The sequence below is a fragment of the Jaculus jaculus genome, chromosome 13, assembly GCF_020740685.1.
Source record: "Jaculus jaculus isolate mJacJac1 chromosome 13, mJacJac1.mat.Y.cur, whole genome shotgun sequence".
NCBI lineage: Eukaryota > Metazoa > Chordata > Mammalia > Rodentia > Dipodidae > Jaculus > Jaculus jaculus.
This window is the reverse complement of record NC_059114.1, coordinates 9,829,545-9,857,061: the sequence shown is the minus strand read 5'-3', so window position 1 is coordinate 9,857,061 and position 27,517 is coordinate 9,829,545. Positions and strand designations below refer to the sequence as shown.

Here is a 27,517-nt window from a genome sequence, read left to right as displayed (position 1 = left end):
AGAGGCAGAGGGCACTAGATTTCAGAGCATCTGGCCATCAGCTTGACAGGCAGAGATAACAGAGAGATCAGGCGTCCCCAGCCTCTTCTGGCTGGGCATTGGCATTTCTCATCTGCATGTCCTCCAGCTAACTGCTGCTCCTCTTCCTCCCTCCCTCACCATTTGGACAGTGGAACACTGGGTTTCTGTTCCAGCTACCATATGTCCTAACCCACGCACGCACAGAGCAGCAGTTGGAGGATAGTAAACACTCGGATGGGCTCCATCTTAACAGAACAGCCACAAATGTGTGCCAGCCCGTTTCCAAGTCTCCCTCTGCCTCCCCTCCCCCACCCCACTTAGAGCAGGGAGGACTGGGATGGTGACATGTCCAGAAGCAAGGATTCCCAGAGAAATTCTTCACATTTTCAGAGGTGTGGCCTGGCAAGAATCCTGCATTACTGTATGCAGCTTTACTGAGCAGAGATCATAGTTGCTAAAATTTTCCTGGATGTCTAGCTCTTACCTCCAAAGCCAATGATGTCATAGGAGGCATGGTGCCCAAGTTTGGTCACTCCCTGGAGTTATCAAGATGAGCTGGTTTGGCCAGGGCCAGTCTTTTATATAATTCACTAGTCAGGGATGCCTGAAAAGTTACATTGTACTAGACAAGCTCCTTTCCCAGCCCTAGGCCAAAGGTCATTGCCAGCAGGGCCAGAGCCCAAGACTTGTCTTTTGTCTTCCCCATAGGCTTAGGGAAAGAGAAAGATCACAGAATATTCTGGTAACCATTTGTTTTTGTTTTTTATTTTTATTTGCTAGAGAGAGGCAGATAGAGAATGGGTGCACCAGGGCCTCTAGCCACTGCAAACTCCAGATGCATGTGCCACCTTGTGCATCTGGCTTATGTGGGTCCTGAGGAAGCCAACCTGCATCCTTTGGCTTTCCAGACAAGCGCCTTAACCATTAAGCCATCTCTCCAGCCCCTGATAACCATTTGTAACATGTCCTCTCCACCCCTCACCACCAGCTCCTTTTTGTTTTTTCTTTCTAGGGAACATTTTTACCCAGCAGCCAAGTTACTATAGCGACCTGGACGAAACCATCCCCACCATCCTTCAGGTACCCGCTCTCAGCCCTGGGTGGGGAGGGTGAGTCTGGGGTGTGCGTCAGTCCTCATCACTTGATGGTTTTCTGGAAGAAACATTTGTCCTCTAGCCCCTCTCTAGACCCCAACCCAGGCTGGAAGTGTGGCTTGGTAGGAGAGTACTTACCTAGCATATGCAAAGCCCTGGTTTGATCCTTAACGGAAATAAAAAAGGGAGGCGAGGAGGGAGGGAAGCACACCCCTTCAGATTCACCCTTTGTCCTCCTTAATAGGACTGAAATCTTAAGGGCTGTCTGACACTCACTGAAAGTTTGGCTTGCATTTTATTTATTTATTTATTTTTGGTTTTTTGAGATTTTTATTTATTTGAGAGAGAAAGAGGCAGAGAGAGAGAGAGGGAGAGAATGGGTAAAACCTTGTACATGTGGTTTATGTGGGTTTTGGAGAATCGAACCTGGGTTCGAAGTACCTTAACTGCTAAGCCATTTCACCAGCCCATGGCTTGCATTTTATATTGTTTGCCAACAGCTTTATACCTCCAAGAGCTATCCCTTTCAGAGGCCTATATTTCTCAAATAGAAACTTAAAAGTCTTACAAAACCATTTCATAAAAGAATAATACTCATTGTAGAAAATGTAAGAAATTTAAAAAAAAAAGAAACAGAAAGGAGCCAGTCATAGTGACTCATGCCTATATTCTCATCACTTGGGAAGCTAAGACAGGAGGATTGCCTTGAGTTTGAGGGCAGCTTGGGCTCTATGGTAAGACCATTTAAAAAAAAAAAAAAAAAAAAGCCAGGCATGGTGACTCATGCCTTTAATCCCAGCATTTAGGAGGCAGAGGTCAAGGATGGCCATGACTTCAAAGGCCACCCTGAGACTACATAGTGAATTCCATGTCAGCCTGAGCTACAGCGAGACCCTACCTCAAAAAAACAAAGAAATGAATGAAAAAATAAAAGAGACCTTGGGGATTGAGCATGGTAGCACATACCTTTAATCCCAGCACTCAGGAGGTAGAGGTAGGAGGATCGCCGTGAGTTCGAGGCCATCCTGAGACTGCATAGTGAATTCCAGGTCAGCCTGAGCTACAGTGAGACCTTACCTCGAAAGACAAAAAAAAAAAGGTATGTCCCATAAATAGCCATCTACAAAGGGATACAAAAACGTATTATATATTGCTGAAAGTATTTTCACATTGCCTTGTATTTGCTGAATCAATCACATCAAGTAATATCTGCAAGTCTCTTCAGGCCTTACATTTTACCTACATGTTGTGGTTTTATGTATATGGTGGATCCAACCCAGGGCACGCTAGGCAAATGCTGTCGCTGAGCCACACCTATGCCCCTTCATAGTGTGCTTTTAATCTTTACTGTCACCTCGTAAGGATGCTTCTGTCACCCATATCCGGTTTCTTCTCTGACCCTGCTTTCTTTACTTTTTTTATTTTTATTTATTTATTTGAGAGCAACAGACAGAGAGAAAGAGGCAGAGAGCAAGAGAGAGAATGGGCACGCCAGGGCCTCCAGCCACCTAAACGAATTCCAGATGCGTGCGCCCCCTTGTGCATCTGGCTAACGTGGGTCCTGGGGAATCGAGCCTTGAACCGGGGTCCTTAGGCTTCACAGGCAAGCGCTTAACCGCTAAGCCAACTCTCCAGCCCATGACCTCACTTTCTTAAGAAGTCATCGTCTCAGCTGGTGTCCTGGGAGCACGGTCTGTTCTCAAGGCCCCAAGGCCATTTTTGGATCACTTGTCCCTGGCTGTGGGGAGAGGTCCTAGCTGCTGGTTCCGCAGATTGTGGAAGAGAGCCCCTTGCCTTTCTCAGGTCTTCAGCAGTATCCTCAAGCACTGTGGACTGCAAGGGGACGCGGCTGGAATCACACCACAGAAGCTTGAGGAGAAAGGACGGCCTACCCCCAGCGACATGCCTCTTCTGGTGAGGTTGCCTTCCAGCCCAGCCTCTTCTAGCCGGACCTCTCCAGCCAAAGCCTGGCTGCTCCAGGGCCTAGAAGATTGCCATTATACCGGCCTCAGTGGCTTCTTCCCCTGCTCCCAACCTCCTTTCCTGACTTAGCATCCATTTCTCCTTGTCTCGTGGGTGAAGTGCCTTGTCTATGGAGTACTGGAAGAAGAAGTCACTAGAATTCGGAGACTGGGCTCTAGTCCTCATTTGGTTCTGTGCAGCAGGTCCATTCCTTGAGCCAGTCGCTGATTCAATGATTTATACTGAGAGATGCCAGCACGTGCTAGGCCCTGGGTTGGGCTTTATGGGTAAAGCAGAAGCAGACCTGGTGCCTGTCTCATGGGACTTGAAGCCTGCTGAGGATGACATACAGAAAGTGGACATTTAAGGAACCCAGAAAAGCACTAAAGAGCAGGGCCGGGCGTGATGACGCACGCCTTTAATTTCGGCACTCAGGACGCAGAGGTAGGAGGATTGCTGTGAGTTGGAGGCCAGCCTGAGACTACATAGTGAATTCCAGGTCAGCCTGGGCTAAAGTGAGACCCTACCTCGAAAGCCACCTGTACCCCCCCAAAAAATAGAAGGAGCAGGAATGGGGCAACTGAGAGCCACCCTTCTGGCATTTGCCATCTAGTGGAAAAACATCCACTAAGCAAGGGTTTCAGAAGAGTACATACCAGGAACTGTGGGAGCAAAACAGCTCAGCCCTCTCAGCCTCGGTTTCCTTATCAGTCACACAGGGATCCTGACAGCCACCCAGCCGGCTCCTTAGTTGGCAAGAGAATCAGCATAACAGATGAGCAAGCACCCCATGTCCTGTGTGCCCTCTTCAGGATGAGGGAGGTGTGGGCTCGCTATTCTTGTCCTCACCAGGCTGTGCCTTCTCTCTGTGAGCACAGATAGGGTTCAGATTCTGGGGATGGTTTTCCTTCAGTCTGGAGGAGAGAGAGTATTATCTTAGAACTAGAAGTGGCCAGGCATGGTGGCACACATCTTTAATGCCAGCACTCAGGAGGCTGAGGTAGGAAGGAGGATTGCTTTGAGTTCTGGGTTGGCTGCTAGGCTACAGTTCAGACCCTGCCTCAAAAACAAAACAAACAAAACCTAGAAGTGACCTTATCTGTCACCAAATGTGAGCCTATTGGAGCTACAATAGCAAATGATGAGGCTTAGGGTGCCAGGTGGCCCAGCTCAACCTCCAGAGATGGACTGGTCAAGCTGTACACGGGTCTTTACTGCCCACTCTTCCCCCCAGCAATCTCCTGCCTACTAGGGACTCTGACTTCTGTTAGTTATGCCTCAGGCCCTCCACAGAGCTGTCTGTGGGGCAGAGGAAAGTAATACAGTGTTTTCTCTTGGCAACAGGAATTAAAGGACATTGTTCTCTACCTGTGTGATACCTGTACCACACTCTGGGCCTTTTTGGATATCTTCCCTTTGGCTTCCCAGACCTTCCAGAAACATGACTTCTGTAGCAGGTACAGTGGCAGTTGAAGTAAGGGGCTCTGGTCCATGAATCATTCACACACATATTATTGACTTGGTCCTTAGAATGGGCCAGTCCCTCTTCCAGCTGGGAGTGTGAAGTAAGGAACACATGTAAGACTCCTGCCAAGAGAAGCCTTTGTGTTTGGAAGCAGTCCTAATTTGGGGTAAGAATTGGTAGAGTGGGGTGGGGTGGAGTGGGGGGATGCTGGAGAGATGGCTTAGCAGTTAAGGCATTTACCTGTGAAGCCAAAGGACCCATGTTCGATTCCCCACGACCCAAGTAAGCCAGATGCACAAGGTGGCACATGCATCTGTTGCTCATTTTCAGTGGCTGAAGACCCTGGCACACCCATATTCTCTCTTTTTCTCTGTCAAATAAATAAAATTAGAAATAATTTGTTTTAAAAGAAGCTGGGCGTAGTGCACACGCCTTTAATCCCAGCACTCAGGAGGCAGAGGTAGGAGGATCACCGTGAGTTTGAGGCTAGCCTGGGACTACATAGTGAATTCCAGGTCAGGTTGTGTTACAATAAGACCCTATCTCAAAAAAAGAGAGAGAGGGAAAGAAAAGGCCTTAAAGAATGAAGAGGAAGCTAGCTACACAGTAGCTATCTTTTCCTGCTGTCCCAGCTACTCAGGAGGCTGAGGTAAGAGAATCACTGGAGGCCAGCCCAGGTAACATAGAGCCTGTCTGAAAAAAACTTTTTTAAAAGAAGGGGCCTAAGGGCTGGAGGGATGGCTTGGTAGTTAAGGTGTTTGCCTGCAATGCCAAAGGACCTACGTTCGATGCCCCAGGACACATATTAGCCAGATGCACAAGGGAGCACACGTGTCTAGAATTTATTTGCAGTGGCTAGAGGCCCTGGTGCACCCATTCTGTCTCTCTCCCTCTTTCTCTGTCAAATAAGTAAAATAAAACAAAACAAAAAAAAGGAGGGGTCATAAAAGAATAGGAATGCTCTAAACAAAAGTAATGGCAGGGAAGGATGCTGAGGCAGAAGTGGTGTGTATATGAATCTGAAGTAAGTTCTAGGGAGAGCCAGGGTATTCCCCGAGTTGGGGTTGAGGGCACAGTACAGTGGGCAAAGGAGTCAGTACAACAAGATGCGCCGGTTGGTAGAAAACAGACTGTGGAGTGGGGCTTTTATTCTCCTTAATGTGGGAGAGGTTGGGGGGTTTTGCTCCAGTGGAGCTATGGGAAGGTCCTGCTGAGATGAAGAAAAAAAGCTCAGGGTAGTTGATGGCAGGGAGGCTTTATCCGCTTAATACCATACTGATACATACAAGAGATGGCAGCCGGTCCTCTGTCCTGCATGGTCTCCTCCCCTCATGAGAATCAAACATCAGGATTGATAGCCTCACAGACATTGATAGAATCAAGTGCTGAGCAGCAGCCTCCACAGAAGAAAAGACTTGGGAAGCATCTGTAGCCATCCACTTGAAAAAAGGATATTCTTACATGATGAAGGGGCACGTGCTGGGAGAAATGCAGGAAGCAAGGTCACTGAGGAAATCTGCCACTCTCACTGTGTTATCTTTTACCATTTTGTCCAAGCATCACCCTAAGCAAGGTACACATGGCTTCTGAAAGAGAGATTGGGAAAGTTCTGGATGAGCAAGCTTTTCCTTCAGTGGGGTGGACAGTAGAGGGAAAGAGGCCCCACCCATCTCAGAGTGTGGGAAAGAAAATACTTTGGAAGTGGCTCTGCCTTTGACCCCCCCCACAGCCTATGACTAGGCCAGCCTGTCCAGCCTGTCTTACAGACCAGGAAAGCCCACTGGCACCCACCGTGACTCCAGTCCCCACAGCCCAGTGGAAGAGGCCGAGCTTACCAAGACAGCTCTTTCACTCATCACTGTCACAACCGCCTTCCTCCTCAGCAAATCCAAGCATGCTGTCTGTGCTCTTGAATTTTATGAATCAATAAAACCTTCACATCGTTCAGAATTCAAAGTGTAAAATAGAATCTCCTCTCCCCCTTCTTTGAAAGTTCTGTTCCTTGCATACAAACACTGTCTTTAATTTTGTGGAATTTTCTAGAGACATGTCTGTAGACTTACACATGTAGGCAAGTGTGCACGCTTGTACCTTCTCCCCTTGCTTTTCAGGTGTTGAGGATAGGACCCAGCACCTTGCAAATGCTAGGCAAGGGCTCTACCACTGAGCACACTGCCAGCCCCCACCCCGCTTTTTAAAAATAAATGCTAGCTTATAAAGACCACCCACAGTACTATTTGCATTTTACTTTTCACTCAGTGGTACCGTGCACTGTGTAAAGCACCTCTGTCTTTGGTTTGAATAAGGGTACCAGACCACAGAGGCAGACCCTTAGGTTCTTCCCCCGCCCCCAAGTTGTTATTTCAAAGAGAAAGAAAGCCTATGTGGGGTGCAGGGATCTGGGCATGGTGGGGCACGCCTTTAATCCCAGCACTTGGGAGGCAGAGGTAAAAGGATCACCATGGGTCCAAGGATACTCTGAGACTATATAGTGAGTTTCAGGTCACCCTGGGCTAGCTGAAACCCTACCTTGGGGGAAAAAAAAAACCTACCTTGGTGGGGGGAAGAAAAGAGAGAAATTGTCAGGTGTGGTGGCAGAGGTAGGATCGCCGTGAGTTGAGGCCAGCCTGAGACTACAGTGAATTCCAGGTCAGCCTTAGCTAGAGCGAGACCCTACCTCGAAAAACTGAAAAGGGGGAGAGAGAGAGAAAAATGCTACATAGAATAACTTTGTACCTCAACAAACATTTGAGAATTGATTCCTAGAAGTAAAATTGCAGGGACAGCCTGGCGTGGTGGTGCACACCTTTAATCCCAGCACTCAGAGAGGCAGAGGTCAGAAGATCACTGAGTTCAAGGCCAGCCTAGGCTAGAATGAGACCCTAGTTGGAAGAGGAAAAAAAAACATTACAGGGACAGATGGTATGTACGTCTGTAATTTTCATAGGTTTTGCCAAATTGCCCTCCATTGGGGTTATTTCAATTTACCTTTCCACCAACAGCAGTCTGGCAAGAGTTGAACCTGCCAGGGCCAAACTGCCCTCTCTAAAAGGCCTCTGCTGATGCCATATCTAGTCGGGTCTGCCTCTTTGGCTTAGTTACCTTCTGCTGTGTACAGTATACAGCAAGATGATTTGTTGCCAAAAGCCAGCTGAAGGACAGGCGAGCATTTGCAGGACACCTGTGATAAGTTCATCACCATTTTAGGCCCTGAAAATGCCTGTGTGGCTTGGGGAAGCTGAAGATATGCGGAGGGAAGAATTACACCGCAGGAAAGAGGCAGCGGCGTTCCAGTGGCCAGGGCAATATGCACTGGACATCTGGTCCCTGAGGGAGGGAGCCCTTGGGTAAGCATGACCAGGAAGTGGACAGAGGAAGTCAGTCTGGAATGCTGTGGGGGGCGGGAAGGGAAGGATAGAAGGATGTAGAGTAGAAAAAAGGAGATCTCTGCCTCCTGATGTTGCCCAGGCTGGGCTCAAAGTCCTAGGCTCAAGAAGTCTTCCTGGGCTGAGGAAATGGCTCAGCAGTTAAAGGTGCTTGCAAGTCCTGCCAGCCTGAGTTCCCTTCCCAGTGCACTTCCCAGAGCCAGACGCATGAAGTAGTGCATGTGTCTGGAATTCATTTGCAATGGCAAGAGGTCCTGCTATGCCCATCTCACTGTGCCCAACTTGTTTTATATATGTAATGTTTGTTTATTTATTTATTTGGGAGAGAGAACAGGTGTGCCAGGGCCTCCAGCTGCTGCAAACAAACTCCAGATACATTCACCACCTTGTGCATCTGGCTTATATCCTGGGGAATCAAACCTGGGTTGTTCGGCTTTGCAGGCAAGTGCCTTAACCACTAAGTCATCTCTCCCGCCCCTATCTGTAATTTTTAATTGTTTTGTTTTTATTACATACAAAATTGCATTTACTATTTAACGTATTTATTTGAGATAGACAGGTAGAAAATGGGCACTCCAGAGACTCTAGTCTCTGTAAACAAACTCCAGATGCATGTGTTACCTTGTGCATCTGGCTTTACATGGGTTATTGGAAACCCAGGTCCTTAGGCTTTGCAGTCAAGCGCTTTAACCACTGAGCCATCTCCCTAGCCCTTGTTTTGCTTTTGAGATAGTGTCTTAACTATGTAGTCTAGGCTGGCCTCCAACTCATGATCCTTCTGCTTCAGTCTCCCAAGTTCTGGAGCTACAGGAGTCAGTCACTACACATGGCTTATTTTTGTTTTGTTTTTCAAGGTAGGGTCTCACTGTAGCCCAAACTGACCTGGAATTCACTATGTAGTCTCAGGCTGGGCTTGAACTTACAGGGATCCTCCTACTTCTGCCTCCTGAGTGCTGGGGTTAAAGATGTGCGCCACCTCACCAGACCATAATTTTTAACTCTATAAGTGATATAAAAAACATTCAATGTGGCCTGGCGAGATGGCTTAGTAGTTAAGGCGCTTGCCTGCAAAGCCAAAGGACCTCGGTATGATTCCTCAGGACCCATGTAAACCAGATGTGCAAGGTGGCACATGCATCTGGGGTTCATTTGCAGTGGCTGGAAGCCCTGGAATGCCCATTCTCTCTCTCTCTCTCTCTCTCAGAAAGAATGTAAGAGCCAAAGGAAGGATAGGACTGCTTATAATATAATCGTCCAGACACAAAATGGCATATAGTGCCTGGTACTAGCTATACAAGAGCTTCATAATAGGAGGAAAAGATGATGACATCAAAATAAAATAGAGACTCATTGAGAGGGGGAGAGGATATGACGGAGAGTAGACTTGTAAAGGGGAAAGTGAGAGGGAAGGGAATTATGGTTTATTATCTATAATTATGGAAGTTATTAAAATTTTTTTTCAATTTATTTACTTATTTGAGAGAGAGAGAGAGAGGCAGATAGAGAGAATGGGTGTGCTGGGGCCTCTAGCTATTGCAAACAAACTCCAGATACATGCACCACCTTGTACATCTGGTTTACATGGGTCCTGGGGAATTGAACCTGGGTCTTTTGGCTTTGCAGGCAAGCGCCTTAACTGCTAAGCCATCTCTCTAGCCCCCCACCCATTTTGTTTAAGTAAAAAAACAAAGAGATAATCTTGTCTGTTTCACAAACCTCAGGAGTCATGGTGGCTCTCTGGCTGCTATGCTAGAATAGGCACAGCCACCAGTCACTTCCCATGAGGCTCTTGGTGGAGCCAGCCTAGTGTGTCATTCTGGGTCTGCTCAGGGAAGCTCCTGGGTAGTCCCGGAAATTTAAAATGGTTAGGGGAGAAAGAAATGAGGCTTTCTGCTCCATTGGGTTAACTTTTTCAATAAAATGTGACATTTACACATTGATAATTGGTGATACATCTACTTTTAGAAAGTGGTACTTAGCAATTAATCCAGCTTTTTTCTTTTTCTGTGTTTGCCTCCACAGATTGGCTTCCTTTTATGAAGTGGCAATTCCCGAAATGGAGTCTGCAATTAAGAAGAGGAGGCTTGAAGACAGCAAGTGAGGCAGGGACCAAACTAAGAATGCTGTGTGGGAAAGGGAGGCCAGAGCACAGTGGGCTTTTGCTGGCTACAACACCCCCAAAGCTAGCACAAAGGAGCAGGACCGGTGACCATGTAGTTTGAGCGCATGACTATCTCCATGCTTAATGGTCTCCTTTTTTTTTTAACTCCTAAGATTTTGTTTGTTTGTTTGTTTTTCAAGGTAGGATCTCACCCTAGCCCAGGCTGACCTGTAATTCACTAGGTAATCTCAGGTGCTCAGATTAAAGGTGTGCACCACCACGCCTGTCTTAAATCCTAAAATTTTATTGTAGCTTTATTTTGTGGTGCTGGGGATTGAACCCAGGGCTTTATGCATGCAAAGCATATTTATTTATGCGTAAGTCTGTGCTACACATGCCTTGAGACAGGGTCCTGTGCTGCTGCAAACAAGTGTCACACTAGCTGGCCCGCAAGCTTCAGATTCTCCGGGCTCCACTTCTCATTGTCATAGGTGCATTGGGATCATGTGCCATTTGCATCTGGCTTTATATGGGTGCTGGGTAATTGAACCCTAGCTGGCAGATTTTGCAAGCAAGCACCTTTAACACTAAGCCATCTCCCCAGCTCCAAGATTTTTTTTTAATAATTTATTTATTTATTTATTTATTTATTTGGTGGGGGGAGGAGAAGGGGCATGCCAGGGCCTTTAGCCAGTGCTAATGAATTTCAGATGCATGCGCCACCTCGTGCATCTGGCTTTGGGTACTGGGGCACTGAACCTGGGTCCTTTGACTTTGCTGGCAAGCATCTTAACTGCTAAGCTATCTCTCTAGCCCCACCCTCAAAATTTTTTTTTTTCTTTTTTTTAGTTTTTAGAGATATGATCTTGCTGTAGCCTAGGCTGACCTAGAATTCACTCCATATTCTCAGGCTGGCCTTGAACTCATGGTGATCCTCCTACCTCATCCTTCTGAGTGCTGGGATTAAAGGCATGTGCCACTATGCCTGGCTCCCAAAATTTTTTTAAATACATGCTCTGTAGGGACCTAAGGATGAAGACTTTGCAAATCAAGACTCATTATTAAGTGCATAAAGGAAATTGGTGTCAAAATCCTGTTTGTCAACTAGGTCCTTTTATCCAGAACCCCCCAAATCCTGGTAGGTAATAGGATGGCTGGCCCCCATGTTTAAACCTTCCCTTCAGCTGTTGATTCAAGCCCTTGGTTCAACCCACTGTTGTGATAAGAAGTGATCCTGGAGCCAGCTAGCCACCTAGTACCTTTAGCCTGTTGCCAGCTGTGACCTATGGCCTTCTCAGCAGTGAAGAGGTTCCTGTACCTGGTTCAAAGAGGTCACTTGATGCCTTTTATATATATATTTATATATGTGTGTGTATGTGTGTATATGTATACATACACACACACATTTAAAAAAAAATTTTTTTTGTTTTATTTATTTATTTGAGAGTGACAGACGAGAGAGAGAGAGAGAGAGGCAGAGAGAGAGAGAGAGAATGGGTGCGCCAGGGCCTTAGCCACTGCAAACGAACTCCAGATGCTTGTGCCCTCTTGTGCATCTGGCTAACGTGGGTCCTGGGGAACTGAGCCTCAAACTGGGGTCCTTAGGTTTCACAGGCAAGCACTTAACCGCTAAGCCATCTCTCCAGCCTTCACACACATTTTTTTTTCTTTCTTTTTTTTTTTCAAAGTAGGGCCTCGCACTAGCCTAAACTGACTTGAAATTCACTATGTAGTCTCAGGGTGGCCTTGAACTCATGGTGATCCTCCTACCTCTGCCTCTCAATTGTTGGGATTAAAGTTGTGCACCACCATGTCCAGCTTCCTTTCATCTTTTTAAAAAAATAATTAATTAATTAATTAATTAATTGAGAGCAACAGGCAGAGAATGAGGAAGATAGAGTAAGAGAGAATGGGCATGCCAGGGCCTCTAGCCACTGCAAACGAACTCCAGATGCATGTGCCAGCCTGTGCATCTGGCTTTCGTGGGTCCTGGGGAATTGAGCCTTGAACCGGGGTCCTTAGGTTTCACAGGCAAGTGCTTAACCACTAAGCTATCTCTCCAGCCCCCTTTTATCTTTTTAAATCTATATTTCTTCTCTCTGGCCATCAAAGGCTGCTTGGTGACATGTGGCAGAGGCTTTCCCATTCCAAGAAGAAGCTAATGGAGGTGTTTCACATCATCCTAAACCAGATCTGCCTCCTTCCCATTCTAGAAAGCAGGTAAGCCCCCAGGAGCAGCCTCCACACCCAGCAGGTACGGTCTCATCACTCCATTTCGGCTCCTCCTTACTCTGGTTGCTGAGGCGGATAGGAAACCCCAAAAAAAATGCCTCTTCCCTCCAACCAGCCAGAGCCTTACAGAGGGGTGGCATAAGTGTGCTCGGGACCGCCACATCCTCTGGCACTGCCAGGGCTCATCCTCACTGGTTTTCTGTTCCAGCTGTGACAACATTCAGGGCTTCATTGAAGAGTTCCTTCAGATCTTCAGTTCCTTGCTGCAGGAGAAGAGGTGAGTGGATCCTGGAGGTGGCTCCAGAGTTCAGGCTTCTGCTCCACTAGCCCAAGATCCCGGTGCCTCCGAAAGCCAGTTGCAATCCCAGTACACCTAGAGCAATGGGAGGTGGAAGCAGGAGAACCCCGAAACTCACAAGTCAGCTGGCCTTCCCAGAGGCAGACAACAAGAGAGCCCTGTCTCAAATGAGGTGGAGAGGACTGACACCCAAGGTTGTCCTCAGACTGCCACAGGTACACCGTGGTACACACACACCTGTACCCACATAACACACACGATAGTAAAACTAAGAAAAGAAAGTCGTGAGTGGGGCTGAGTTGAGGACAGCTATGGGACCCTTTGGCCCACGAGGCCTTACGTAGTAGAGCCCCTGACAGATGCTCACCACAGCACAAAGGTTCCGGAGCTTGTGTTTGGGTAGAAAGACAGGGTGTCCCTGAGCAGAACAGTGTCCCTGTGGTCCCAGCCCTGACCTCCCTGCCTGCTCTCTGCCTCAGATTTCTCCGGGACTATGATGCACTCTTCCCTGTGGCTGAAGATATCAGCTTGCTGCAGCAGGCCTCGTCAGTCTTGTATCCTTCTCCCGCAGGCCAGGGCCTGAGCAGGTCATACATGGCCTCCCAGGACACAGAGGGACAGAGATGAGCCCCAAAATACATAGGTCGGGCAGCTATTGCTCAAGGCCTACTAAAGCCCCAATGCCCTCTTTTCTAGAAGAGATCAAGTGCTCTGATACTTGAGGCAGGGGAAGTGCTGCTGTGTCTAGGTGTCTTCTGAGAGTCTGGACCTGTGGAACTATATGGAACTCTGGCCACTCTCTTAGACTCACCGTAGGAGGGAAAGAGGCAAGTAAGTGGGTAGTTAGAAGTTAGACAGCACTTCTAGTGGCATTCAAGGCAGGGCATCGGATGGAAGTGATGTCCAAGCTGGGAAGAGCAGGCCTGGAAGAAGGCCTGGCTCAGGCTGGGGATGAGCCCAGGATGTTCCCAGGGACTGGAGGACAGAAAGAGCTGGCCCTTCTGAGGCATCCTCCAGTGCTCTGTGTAGACTGCAGGGGGGTGGCATCTTCACCAGATGTTGCCCCTCTACACTCTGAAAAGGTTCCATTCATCTCTGGAAAGAGACTGCACTGGCCTCGGACCCAGCAGGGGTGGTCAGGGGCTAAGGAGGCGACTACAGGCATCCTACATGGGTAACGGGGTTGGGGCTAGAAATGGAAGGAGGGCATTAGAGGCAACTTGAATTTTCACCTCGGTAGTGCCCAGGGTAGGGAGGGGAGGAGAGACAGGGAGTTGCTGGCCTATGGGCCATTTCTGTGCCCGGGGTAGGTTGTCAGTCCTGCCTCAGGGGCTCTCTGCTCCCCTAGCCTTTGTAGAAAGTCCTCAGCCATGTGAACAGGAAGCTTAGTACCAGTGGCCCTATTGGCCCTCCTGGCTGTCAGAGCAAAAGAGTAGCTGCTGGATCTCCCAGTCACCCAGGACACTGGCGGTAATCCCGAGCCTTGTCCACCAGAGCTGCTCCCTGCTGAGCGAGCAGCACGCGCTGGGCTGCACGCCTGTATGGGAACAGTCTACTTGTTGCTCCACATAGCTCAGGCTTCCATGACACCTGTCAGCTAAGCTCAGAAAGCCCCTGGCGAGAGCCGGATGGTCAGATGCTAGACAGGAACTGAGAAATCAGGGTGCTCCAGAGCTTGGAAGGTGAAGAGAGTGGATCCCAAGAAAGAGCTCTTAACCCAGCCTCACAGGGACGAGACGCGGACGGCATACATCCTCCAGGCTGTGGAGAGTGCGTGGGAAGGGGTGGACAGACAGAAAGTCAGAGATACTAAAGACCCATCGGGGACCAAGGATCCTAGTAACCAGGTCACCGTGACAGCGGAGCCAGTCAGTGAAGTGCCATCACACCTGGAAAACTTGGAGGAGAAGGAGGTACGTGTGTGGGGACGCACTCCTCTGCTTCTCTAACCTCTCCTGGCCACCTCTGAAAGGTGGGGCAGTGGCCAGGCTCCTTTCCTTGTTCTGCCCTCAGAAAAGACTTATTTTAGGATTGATGGACTTGAATGATGAGGTAGCTTGTGGTGCCTTTAAGAGGTCCCCAGTCCAAGGAAGTTGATTAGGAAGAGAGCAAGAGCCTTAAACTGTTGCAGCCGTAGCTAGCGTGCTGCGTGCGTGCATGTACATGTGTCTGTCTTTTTCCTCTTTTTCCTTTTTAGGTTTTTCAAGATAGAGTTTCTCTCTAGCCCAGGCTAGCCTGGAAATCATTATGTAGTCTCAAGGTGGCCTCGAACTCATGGCCATCCTTCTGCCTCTACCTCCTGAGTGCTGGGATTACAGGTGTGTGCCACCACACCTGGCTCTCTTTGTTGCTTTTTGAATCAGGTCTCCCTGTAGCTCAGGCTGACCTGGAACTCATTCTGTTGCCAAGGCTGGTTTCAAACTCACAGTGATCTCCCACCTCAGCCTTGGTGTGAGCCACCACCCCTGACTTCTTTCCTTCATTTAGTTTTGTTGGTTGTTGTTCTTTTGAGACAGAGTCTATTTCTTGAACTCATGGCAGTCCTCCTGTCTTGGCCTTGACATGCTGAGATTACGGGCATGTGCCACCACATCCAGCCCTCAGTTTCCTTCTGCAACATGACATTAGCCTTGCTGGAACCACAGGGCTGTGCTAAGCAAGTTGGGAAGCCTTAGATCCAGCGCTTCCCCCAGGCTTTTCCTGAGCTGGCCAGACTGTACTGATCGGCACTCGATTGATTCCAGGACACCACAAATCACAGCAGGCTGCAGGGGTAGCCTGTTCTGCTGCTCGCCAACTGTGGGGTCTTGGCATGTCACTTCTGTTCAGCCTGGCCTCTGCATGAAGGAAAGATGCAGAGCCCACTTGGATGAGGTTGTTAGGATTCCCACAGCTGCTACATGGGACACCAGGTGCCCAGCTGGTCCTCCGTGCCCATTAACAATTGCTGCTGTTCTTCCTGTTAGATCCCAAACTTCATGATTCTCCTAGGGCCTTGGAGAAAGACAATCCTTCCACCTCCAGCCTCCCTTGCACATTCGGCTTGCTCTCCAAGCCGTAGAGGACCTTCATTACTCTATCCCCATCATCGTTTCGGTGCTGGGAGTCTTAACCCAGGGCCTTGCTAGCGCTGCACAAGCACGCCACCGCTGCACCAAAGCCCCACCCTTCATGCTTCAGTGTGTCCGTTTCCTCAGAAATCCTGAGAAAACAAAGCTACGTTGGGCCGCATGTAAGATGAACCCCCTTACTTGACAGTACTGCTAAAGGGGCACATCGCCACAGTCTGGCTAGTGGGAGCTGTTTCCTTCCCTCTGCTGTCTGTCACTTGGCAGAGCTGGAGAAGGGTCTTGCTCAGCAGCACATGGCCATTTGGAAGGCCAGGCACATACCGGGTGCTGTGTTCAGTGGGTAATGTGCATTGCCTCCTGCAGCCATATGCACCAGCCCCATGAGATGGGTGGCACTGTGCCCATTTCATAAGGAGGAGATGGGCTCCAAGGGGGAGCACCACACCCAAGTCACACAGCAGAAGCACAGCCAGAAGTCGGAATCCCGCTTTGCAGAGGAAGAAAATGGAGGCCGAAAGAGGTCTGAGTCACTTGACAAAGTCCCACAGACAGGAGGAACAGTGCCAGCGCCCCTGATGCCAGGTCCAGTGCTATTTGGGGACTGTTTCTTTTTCGCTTGTCTGCTTAGCCATTCTCTCCCCTTCACTCTGACCCCCAATACAGTGCATGGGTGCAGCCGCTGCCCTGGGCCCTGCGGTGAGCGGCGTGGAGCTGGACTCGCTCATCTCCCAAGTGAAGGACCTGCTGCCAGACCTTGGGGAAGGCTTCATCTTGGCCTGCCTGGAGCACTACAGCTATGACCCGGAACGGGTGATCAACAACATTCTAGAGGAGCGGCTGGCCCCCGCCCTCAGCCAGCTGGACCGCAGCCTAGACAGGTGGGAGGAGGCCCTTGGGGTGGGGGCACCCTTTCCCTGCCTCCCACTGTCCCCCCAGCGTCTGGCACTCAGCTTGCTTCCTCTGCCACAGCGGTGTTTCTCCACTGTTAGAACCAGTGCCCTCTTTGGGAAAAGAAGACTGACTAGAGACTGGGGCTGGTCCAGGGCTGCAGGACCCTTTAGAGCTCCTGGAATCCTGTCTTGCCCTGGTCTGGATGCATTCCCAGCAGATTCCCAAGAGATGACAGCAAAAGCCACTCCTCTGCTGACCTTTTTATTTATTTACTTATCTTTTTTTCAAGGTAGGGTCTCACTCTAGCCTGTTTCCCCACCGCAGGCTGCACACAGAGGAGGGCTGAGGCGCGCGCAGGTGTCAGGCGGCGGGGCCCCTTCAGTTGATTTCTGTTCTGTGTCCCAGACAGGTGAAGCCAGACCCCACACCCCTGCTGTCATCTCGGCACAGCGTCTTCCAGAACGACGAGTTTGATGTGTTCAGCAGGGACTCAGTCGACCTGAGCCGAGTGCACAAGGGCCGGAGGTGAGTGTGGCAAGTCGCAGTGCGGCACGCCTCGGCTCTGCAGCTGTGGAAAGAAAGCAGAGGGCCGTCCTTACCTTACGTAACTTGCCATGGGCCTTCCGGCCTGAGGGCGCGCTTCTTCATGATGTGCTTCAGGCTCCGCTTGTGTAGGACCCTTGAGTGAAGAATCTTTTGTCGGCAGGAGGCCAGAGGGCCAAACCTGTCCCCTCTTCCCTTCCTATGATGTCTTTTGATGTGTTGACTGTTGACTCTGTGGGTGTAGAGCTAGGCAGTGCTTCCCAAAACCCACTCCTTATTTTTGGTTTTTTGAGGTAGGGTCTCACTCGCTCTAGCCCAGGCTGACCTGGAATTCACTCTGTAGTCTCAGGCTGGCCTCGAACTCACAGCGATCCTCCTACCTCTGCCTCCCGAGTGCTGGGATTAAAGGCATGCGCCACCACGCCTGGCCCAAAAGCTACTTTTCAACCTGATTGTCCCCCAGGTTATGAGAAAATTGGGGCTAGGGAGATAGCTCAGCAGTTAAACACTTGCTTGCAAAGCCTGCTGGCCCTAGTTCAATTCCCCAGCACCCATGAAAGCCAGACGCAAAGTCACACAAGTGTCTTGGACTTTATTTGTAGTTCAGTGACAGATCACATGCTAGCATGTACAAGGTGTGAATTATACATACTCCCAGTACCAAAAACAAGCCAAAAAGAGGTGGAGCAACCTAGGACTCTGTCTCATAGGGCCATTATGAGCAGAGAGAGAGAGCAAGAGAGAATGGGCATGCCAGGATTGCTTCCTGCTGGAAACAAACTCCAGACACATGCCAGTTTGTGCATCTGGCTTTATTTGGGTACTAGGGAATCAAACCCAGCCCAGCAGGCTATGCAAGCAAGTGTCTTTAACCACTGAGCAGTCTTCCCAGCTCAGGAATTCCTTTTTCTTTTTTCTTTTTCCTGGTTTTTCGAGGTAGGGTCTCACTCTGGTCCAGGCTGACCTGGAATTCACTCTGTAGTCTCAGCCTGGCCTCGAAAAAAAGAAAGAACAAAAAAGAAAAAGAAAAGCCCATTCATGATGTCATCACTTATTCAGTAGATGTTTGCTAACAGCTCTGGATTCTGGATTATTGTGCGTCTGGAGCTGTGGTGGGGATGAACCGTCACAACCTCTGTCTATGTGGAGTTTGCATTAGCAAGCGTCACATAGCAGATACTACAAGTGCTACAAAATGAGGTGGGCACACTCCTGGGCCCTTGGTGGGAGCCTCATGCCAGGCAGGAAGGCTCTGCTGAGAAACAGAAGACTGACGGGGTCAGTTCTGCCAAGCAGCAAAGCAGAAGCTTCCCAAGCAGAGTGAACGACAGGGACGTTGGCTCCACTGTGGCGAAGGTCCCATGAGAGAGAGCTCCCAAGTTTATGTTTTGAAAAGGTCACCCAGCCAGGCGTGATGGTGCACATCTTTAATCCCAGCACTTAGGAGGCTGAGGCAGGAAGATTGCCAGCTTGAACCACAGAGTGAAACTCTCTCTTTACATGTAAACAAATACCTTGAACAGAGCCATCTTCCCAGCCCATCTTAAATAAATAAATAAATAGAAGAAAACCAGGTGTGGTGTCACACGCCTTTAATCCCAGCACTTGGGAGGCAGAGGTAGGAGGATCAACTGTGAGTTCAAGGCCACCCTGAACCTAGTGAATTCCAGGTCAGCCTGGGCTGGAGTGAGGACTCTACTTCAAACAAACAAACAAATAAATGGGCTGGAGAGATGACTTAGTGGTTAAGGCATTTGCCTGCAAAGCATAAGGACCCAGGTTCCAATTCCCCAGAACCCACAAAAGCCAGATGCACAAGGTGGCGCATGCGTCTGGAATTTTTTGACCTGGCATGCCTATTCTCTCTACCTTTCTCTCTCTCTCTCTCTCTCTCACACTCAAATAACTTTTTTTTTTTTAATACTGGGTTTGGAATGGTAACCTGTGGAAGAGATCAAAAGTCAATGGTGGACTGCAGAGATGGCTCAGCAGTTAAGCACTTACCTGCAAAGCCTAATGACCCAGGTTTGGTTCCCTAGTACCCACATAAAGTCAGATGCACAAAGTAGTACGTGCATCTGGAGTTCGTTTACACTGGCTAGAGGCCCTGGTGTGCCCATTCTCTGTCTCTCTCTCTCCCCTTGCAAAATAATTTTTTTAAAGAAAAAAGTCAGTGGTGATGGCAGAGAGAATAACAGACAAGTGAAAAAGAAAAAACATGTTGGTAACTCTGTGCTATAATGTTCTACTCATGGACTCGTGGGACTGAGACATCCGGGGGCCTCTGGACGAGTGCAGCCTGTGATGTCCCTCGTTGTAGTGAAGGGGGAAAGGCCCAGAGAGGGAGGAGATGGCCCATACATGCAGCTGTTTTCTGGAAGGAGTCCTAGGTCCAAAGTGTAAGCTTCTGTTTGATTTGGGGCTTAGAGCTGTTCCCCACTCCTTGGAGCTGTCTGGTGCTGTAAGCTTGCCACCCAAGGGCTTGGGGAGCAGGCACCAGGCAGCTCTGAAGCCATCGAGCTGGCTGGTCATGAAGGCCTAGTGAAATGTTTGCTCACCTACAACATTGATTGCAACATGCCCAGCTCCCAGTGGCTACAGTGGGAGAGGTTAAAGGCAGGGTCTCCCAAGCTAACAAAAGGCTTTCTCCTGCCCTAACCCAGGGAGCCTGATTGGTGGGTCGCCCCACATAGCATCTTTGGACACAAACTTTCCCCTTGAGCTTCATGTACGGATTCGCCCAGGGCTCGTGGTATCATTGAGTTCTGCGTTGACCCCACCCTGGTTGTAGGTCACTCTTGAGCATTTGACGGGAGCTGCTCCCAGCTGTCAGGGTTGATCTGAAGCAGCCGGGTGTCCTGAGGGCTGTGCCATGATCCTGGGGTAATCTGTCTACTAGCAAAGATGACTAGATGGCCAGTGTTTACTGACCCCACTCTGCTGGGCAGTACAGGGCAGAGATTGCAAAGAGGCAAAGCCTCCATTCAGGTGTTCAGTATTTATTCACTCAACAAATATTTATTAAGCGATTTACCAGCACCAGATACAGGGCAAGGCATCAGGGAAACAAAGTGAACCGGGCACCTGGGCTTTGCCCTCCAAGGGCAGAGACCGTGGGAAAGACAAACCACTAAACAAGCAGGCTGCTGCTGGGATGAGTGCACCAGGAGTTCAGCAAGGACACCTGGGTGCAGAGGCTGGCTCCCTGCCCTCGGGGCACAAGTGGGGAATGAAGTAATGCCAAGCAGATGGTGGCGGGCATGCAGGCGGGCGTGGCGCCACTGCTGGAGCTGCTGCATGGGCCCCGCAGCTTTGATAGTGAGGAGGATCCATTCCCTTGCACTCAGGAGCCGCGGGGGGCGGGGTGCAGCAGGCTCGTTTTGCTTGTGATTTTAGGTGTTTTTGAGATAGGGTTTCCCTCTAGCCCAGGCCTGGAATTCACTATGTAGTCTCAGGCTGTCCTTGAACTCACAGTGATCCTTGTACCTCTGCCTCCCAAGTGCTGGGATTAGAGGTGTGAGCCATCACCACCAGCCAAGGTTCCTGTTGACTGGTTTCTCACTGGTCCAAATAAAATGTGCTGTTCTGTTGTCTCCTGCCACGAAGCCTCCCCACCCATTCATCCAGACTGCTGGGCCCCGGAGCCAGGTTTTCTTTTCCTGTGTCTGTGCCGGGGGTCAGACGTACCTCCAGCACACTTCATCACCCCCACTGCATGTTCGGTCACGAAAACAGATCCATACCTGACTCATTTCTGAATCTCCCCTACTCAGCCTTAGAACCCTGCCTGCAAGCAGCAGGTTCTTAACAAAGACTGTTGCAGAGCGCTGCTCCCCACACCAGCGCTGGCCCTCCTGACCTGGCCCTGGCTTCCAAGCAGATAGGAGGACAGACTCAGGTGTCCTCCCTCCCCCGCCAAAAAAAAAGGAAGAGCCAGTTACTAGATCCTCATAGCAGCTGTGCACAGCCTTGTGTCTCTTTTTCTTCTCCCTACCCCTCACCCATTCCAGAGACCTGATTTCACAGCTAAGCTGGATTTTCTTGTCTGGCATCACGAATTGATTTTCCCCCGCCGTGCCAGACTACCTACAGTCCACAGGCCCGCGCATGTGACTGACAGGCCAGGGTTCTCTGCAGGTTTGCAGAAAACTCGGCCAAGAGACCTGAGACCCTGCCGACACCGTGCTGTGTGCAGTTTAGTGTGACCCCTCACTTCACATGCTGCCCTCACCTGCAACATGATTATAGTTGGCCTTCTAGATTTTTCCCACACTGAGCTCTCTCCCCCCCACCCCACCCCCGTTCCCCCGAGGTAGGGTCTCACTGTTCCCCAGGCTGACCTGGAATAATTCACTATGGTTTCAGGGTAGCCTTGAAATTATGGCAGCCCTCCTACCTCTGCCTCCCAAGTGCTGGGATTAAAGGTATGTGCCACCATGTCTGGCTTAAATAAAAAAAAAAAAATTAATAAATAAAGTGCCGTTCAGATCTTTTTGTATATGCAGCTAGCATTTCTCCAGAGTAGGTCACTGAGAGGGAACTTCCTGGGGGAAAGGCGTAGCGTCAAGGGAAAGGTTTGTTTTGGTTCATTGTTTCAGAGGGTCTCAGCCCATCGTGGTGGGGAAGGCGTGGTGGCAAGCTGTCCCGTGGGCACGAGCAGTGGTGAAGGCCTGACCTCCCTGGGCTTGCCACCTGTCTCAGCGTGGGCCAGTCCAAAGGGTAGAGAAGCAAGCCCAGCATCTCTCTGGAACCTTCCCACCCTTCAGTCTTCCCGGCCTGATGGTTTCCTCCCTTTCTCCCTGCTGCCCCACGTCCCAGGAAGGAGCAGAGCGTGCGGAGGCTGGTGAATGACAAGCGGGCTGTGGCAGCCCAGCGGCCGCGCTACGAGCAGTACAGCTTGGTGGCGGAGGAGGTAGGCAGCCCTGCTGGCTCTCTGCGGGCTGTGGGGAGACTGGGCGCCCTCCCAGCCCCCCTAACCCGGCTCCTGCTACTGCAGGTCCCGCTGCCGCCAGGGGGTCCCCGGGGCGACGACTATGAGGACGAGTACGACGACACCTACGACGGCAACCAGGTGGGCGCCAACGACGCGGACTCGGATGACGAGCTCATCGGCCGCAGGTGAGGCGCCGGGCGAGCAGCTCTGGCCTGGGGCCTCTACAGCGTCGCGTCTCGTGTGCACGGAAGAGGGAGCCAGAGCTGACGGCCTGCAGCTCCCTGCTGCTGGCCGGGTCCTCTTCCACCGCCGCCCAGCCTGAGTCAGGCAGCACTTACTTGATCTCACCAGGCAGCTTTGCCTTTTTCGTTAAGTGCCGAGCACTTCCTGGTGGGCTCTAGAGGCTCCCCGGTGCAGATCAAAGCAGGACTTCCCTGATGAGCAGGACCTGAGAGCCCCGGGCCCAACCCGGCAACCCCCTACTCCCTCCCCTCACATCGAACCTGAGGCTGGAGCGTGGTTGGATTACAAAGCCCTGTGCGGTTGCCTGGCCTCCCGAACTCTGCCTCTCCTCCCCAGCTCGCTCTCCCTAACCGTATTCCCTGCCCCTGAGGCCAGAGGATGCTTCCAAGTTTAACCTAGTCTTTGATCTCACTTTCTCCCACAACCCTCAGGCCCTTCACCATCCCTCAGGTGCTGAGAACCAAAGTGCCTGGAGAAAGGCAGGAAGAGGAAGATGATGAAGAAGAGGAGACAGAAGATGATGCCCCCAAGGTACCTTCTGGGCAAACTGCAGATAAAAAGTGGGGTACAGCCTGGGCATGGTGGTACATGCCTTTAATCCCAGCAGATGGAAGGCCGAGGTAGAATAGCGATTAGTGATTCCAGGTCAGCCTGGGCTACAATGAGGTATACCTCAAAAAACAAAACAAAAAGTGGGGTACATTTTTGAAGGACAGATGGAAAGATTTGTGCTGCCCACCTCTCCCTGCCCCTGGTCTTTGGACAACCTCAGCATCATTGCTGGGTGGGGAGGGCCCCTTCTAGCCAGGCTATGCTTGAACTGCTGGCTTAGAACTAACCTTTGCTGCCCAGAGAGGGCCCAGGGGACAATTGAGAGGCTGAGCTTTTGAACCGTTCATCAGATGTAGGGGTCTGGGAGAAGAACTGCTGCTGGCTGCCGTGTCCAGGGTGGTAATTGTTAAAATCAGAGAGGAGTTAGAGCGCAGAGGTTCGGGAGGTCATCTGGGCTCAGTGAAAAGCCTTTTAACTGCTAAACTTTTTCTTCGACTGAAATCTTCATAAGAACCTCAACATAAGAAGCAGATGAAAGTGGTACTGTTTGGGTTGAAGGTGACAGCAGCCCCCACAGATGTTTCTAGGGCCAGGGCACCAGTGGGCCTGTATAGAAGGTCTAGCAGGAACTGCCTTGAGTGGTGGGACGCACATGCCCTGCCAGTAACTACTGTGCCTCCGGGGTGCCACTCTGCTGACATTCTTCTGTGAAATCTCCCATCTTTCCAGATCACTAATTCTACTTGTTTAAGTTGTGAGCTTCTACCCATTGACCCCCAAAGCCTGCCCACATCCTTAGGTCCCAGTTTTCCTCTTTGCAGGTCTGCATGTACTCGAGGCGGGGGGACTGTCCCCAAGAGCAGCACTCTTAGTGTGCTGCCGGTGGCAAGAAGGTGAGGCCTGGCCTCCAGCTCCCAGGACACGGCGGCTTTGATGGCTCTGTCCTTTCCCGGTGGCCGTCTCAGACAGTCTGCACACAGTCTGTTCAGCTGCCTCCTCTTCTCAAGGAAGCACTAGCCCACAGCCAGCCAGCTGTGTCACCCTGCTAGGCCGCCCGGTAGCCCACTCCTGGCATGAACGCACCAGGATTCCTTCCAGCATGGCCCCACAGCCTTCAGGAATGGGAAACCTCATGACTCATGATTCTCTTTCATCCACAGCCGGACCATTTCGTGCAGGACCCTGCAGTGCTGCGGGAGAAGGCAGAAGCCAGGCGCATGGCGTTCCTTGCCAGGAAGGGGTAAGCACTGAAGAGAGTAAGCCCCGGCTGACCCCCAGGACACCCACACATACGCCGTAGGGGCTTCTTGGGTACTAGTTTAGCTATCAGGACAACCCTACGTACTCTTGTCATTGCCCACGTTTGACAGGTGAGGAAACTGATGACCTGAGACATTATGTAATCTGCCAAAGGTCTCTCAGCTACTTGACCTGTTGAAGCAGGAGACGCAGGAGGACTATTTGAAGCTAGGAATTGACCAGCCTGGGCAATATAGCAAGACCCTACCTCAAAAATAAAGGAAAAGGCTGGGCATGGTGGCTCACACCTTTAATCCCAGCACTCAGGAGGCAGAGGTCGGAGGATTGCTATGAGTTTGAGGCTAGTCTGAGACTACAGAGTGAGTTCCAGGTCAGCCTGTGATAGAGCGAGACCCACCTCAAAAAAACAAAAAAAAAGGTCAGGTGTAGAGGTGCACACCTTTAATCCCAGCACTCAGGAGGCAGAGATAGTAGGATCACTGTGAGTTCAAGGCCAGCCTGAGACTACATAGTGAATTCCAGGTCAGCCTGGACCAGAGTGAGACACTACCTAAAAAAAATAAGTAAAAATATAAAAATAAAGAAAAAGAGGGTCTTCCTCATAATAGGATGAAAAGATGATGACATTAAAATAAAAGAGAAACTAAGCCAGGCATGGTGACACACACCTTTAATTCCAGCACTTTGGAGGCCAAGGCTAAGGTGTGAGTTCAAGGCCACCCTTAGATTATATAGTGAATTCCAGGTCAGCCTGGGCTAGAGCAAGACCCTATCTTGAAAAACCAAATAATAATAAACAAGTAAATAAAAGAAAAACTAATTGAGAGGGGGAGGGGAAATTATAGAGGATGGATTTGTGAAGGGGAGGTTCAGGAGGGGAGATAATTATGGTTTATTGTCTATAATTATGGAAATTGTCAAGAAAAAAGTTAAAAGGAAAAAAAGAAAGAAAAAGAGGGTCTTTACCCACTCTTTCCTTCTCATAGGCAGGAACTCTTCATAATATCTCCTCTTCTCTTAGTCTAACAGTCTCTAAACTTGGAAGGAAGGAAGGAAGGAAGGAAGGAAGGGGGAAGGAAGGAAAAAGGAAGGGAAGAGGAGGGAAGGAAAAAGGAAGGGAAGGGGAAGGAGAGGGCTAGAGAGATGGTTTAAGTTAAGGCACTTGCCTGCAAAGCCAAAGGACTCAGGTTCGATTCCCCAGGATCCATGTAGCCAGATGCACAAGGTGGCTCATGTATCTGGAGTTCATTTGCAGTGGCTGAGGCCCTAGCATGCCCTTTTTCTCTCTATCTGCCCCTCTCTCTCTCAAATTTAAAAAAATAAAAAGGAAGGAAGAGAGACAGGCAAGCATCATAATGAGGTGATAAAGCCTACAATCCCAGCATTCAGGCAGCAGAGGCAGGAAGATCACAAGTCTGAGGCCAGCCTGCACAGTGAGACCTCGGCTCAAAAGGGTTGAGGCCAGATGGCTCCAGCTTTGGCTCCCACTCTTGTAGCCATCACTTGGCAGGCAGTGTAAGGTCTGTCACTCAGCAGGGAAAGCCATCGTGTCCAGAGCTAGTTGGCATCAGGCAGAGTATAGAAGGAGTGCCAGGCAGACCGATATATCCTGTATGGCCAAGAGTCATGGTAGGGACACGGGCATTTGAGCTAGGCTCTGAAGGGTAGGGAGTGTCCAGTGGCATTTGTCCTGAGGGTTAAAAGGCCATCAAACACAAGTATGCGCAGGGAAAGGGTGCTTAGTTTATCCTGAGACTCATTTGTCTAGCCACACACCCCCCCTTCATCTTCCCACTGAAGAAACGGCCAAGAGGGTCGAAGACTCTTGGCGTCCTCCTAAGGCCAGCCCCTGTCCTGAACCTCCTAGCCCCACTTTGTGGATACAGTAGGCCTCCCTGAGAGGTCCAGCATTTGGATTTCATCCTGAAGGCAGTGGGGCCATATAAGGTTGTTGAGCAGGAAACAAAACCACTCTAACTTTTCTTTAATCCCCGTCCCCTGAGGGTGGGGTTCTGGGCAAATCCCAATGCTTGAGTTGGGCTGAAAAGCTCCCAGGTCAAATCTGTGGGCACACTTGACACTGGAGACCGCCACGTGAAGCTCTGCGTTGTAGCTCACTATTGTCCCATCTACAGCAGGAGGCTCCAATGGGGAAGGGAGAGGACACATTTGTCACCTCTCCAGTCATTTGTCCCCACAATTGAAAGTGAGGCTTAGGGACAGACAGCAGATGGGCTCTGGCTAGAGTACCATTCCTGAAACTCCTTACCTTCTCCCGCTGCGCTTGGGTCATGGTAAGCTGGTCCGGGCTGTGCATCCTCAACAGGAAGCCACCAAGGTGGGCTGTGGGGTCTTCCCAGTACAGTCTCTTCTGACTGATGCCCCCCCACCCTGGGGTGGGTGTTGCGCCCTCAGGTACCGGCACGACAGCTCCACAGCAGTGACTGGCAGCCCGCGGGGCCATGGGCAGAGCCGGGAGACAACCCAGGAGCGCAGGAAGAAGGAAGCCAACAAGGCAGCCAGAGCCAACCACAGCCGCAGAGCCATGGCTGACCGCAAGAGAAACAAAGGCATGATCCCCTCTTGAGGCCACAAAGCTGCCCGAGCGAGGGAGGCCCCTCCAGGTCCGCTTGCCCTCGGCAGCCTCCGCTTTGGCCCCTAAGAAGGCCGCCGCAGCACCTCGTCCACCAGCCAGCCGTGAGCGCCTTCTTGAACACACAGTGCCTTATCTATCCCTCGCCAGAGGAACACGACGCTGGCCGGCGGCCTCCTCCCCAGGCTGCCCCAGCTGCAAAGGAACAAGGGACACAGCCCCAAGGGCTCATGCAGCAGGACACCACCTCCCTTTATCCCTTGATGGCAGGAGATCCGTATGTTCAAAACCAACAGAAGGCCCGTGAATAAAGTTTCTGATCCTTCCAACAATGATTCATGATGCCACGACCCTCTGTCTCTGTCTCATTCCTCACTGACGCCCACCCGCTGGAGGACAGGAAGTCAGGGTGGACCCATGCTCTGTCCATTGACCTGGGTTTGTCTCTCTGTGCAACCCTCCTAATGTTGCTTTGCCCTGTGTGACCCTGAGCACATCTCCCCCTGCAGTGAGCCTCCAGTCTTTGCCTGCATAAGAAACGGTAGCTCCAAAACGTCCTTCACGTTATCTATGTAGTCCTGGCAACCTTCACGTAGGAGGTGGGTACTATTTTCAGTCCTTTCTTGCAGCTGAGGAAAGTTGAACATGGAAGGCTTAAGGTGCGTCCAGGCAGTTCTGGGTTCTAGATTTATGGTGTCCATTTCCATGTCACAGCTGGCCCAAGGACACTTGGCCAAGGGCAGTGCCAGGATCAGAACCCAGTGCCTCATGGTTTTGTATATGTATTTCATCTTACCACTCCAAAATCAAGAGGTTGGAAACCCTCCAAAAGAAGTGAGAATGCCACTGCCACGGAACAAGTGGGACTTGGC

The 27,517-nt window shown here is 50.5% G+C and overlaps 1 protein-coding gene across 2 annotated transcripts in view; it reads left to right on the top strand.

Annotated features, from left to right (window-relative positions):
* Ascc2 (activating signal cointegrator 1 complex subunit 2) overlaps positions 1 to 26,980 on the top strand; it is a 45,335-nt gene extending 18,355 nt beyond the window's left edge. For both annotated transcript variants that reach the window (XM_045132626.1, XM_045132625.1), the window contains 15 exons: positions 1,034 to 1,101; positions 2,919 to 3,029; positions 4,422 to 4,534; positions 9,951 to 10,025; positions 12,142 to 12,249; positions 12,470 to 12,538; positions 13,039 to 13,113; positions 14,289 to 14,472; positions 16,294 to 16,508; positions 16,927 to 17,046; positions 21,883 to 21,976; positions 22,061 to 22,182; positions 22,672 to 22,771; positions 23,953 to 24,032; positions 26,468 to 26,980. In XM_045132626.1, coding sequence (XP_044988561.1) covers positions 1,034 to 1,101; positions 2,919 to 3,029; positions 4,422 to 4,534; positions 9,951 to 10,025; positions 12,142 to 12,249; positions 12,470 to 12,538; positions 13,039 to 13,113; positions 14,289 to 14,472; positions 16,294 to 16,508; positions 16,927 to 17,046; positions 21,883 to 21,976; positions 22,061 to 22,182; positions 22,672 to 22,771; positions 23,953 to 24,032; positions 26,468 to 26,639 — 1,706 coding nt within the window. In that variant the 3' untranslated portion in view covers positions 26,640 to 26,980. The remainder of the gene's footprint in view (positions 1 to 1,033; positions 1,102 to 2,918; positions 3,030 to 4,421; positions 4,535 to 9,950; positions 10,026 to 12,141; positions 12,250 to 12,469; positions 12,539 to 13,038; positions 13,114 to 14,288; positions 14,473 to 16,293; positions 16,509 to 16,926; positions 17,047 to 21,882; positions 21,977 to 22,060; positions 22,183 to 22,671; positions 22,772 to 23,952; positions 24,033 to 26,467) is intronic.
* The last annotated feature ends 537 nt before the right edge of the window (positions 26,981 to 27,517 follow it).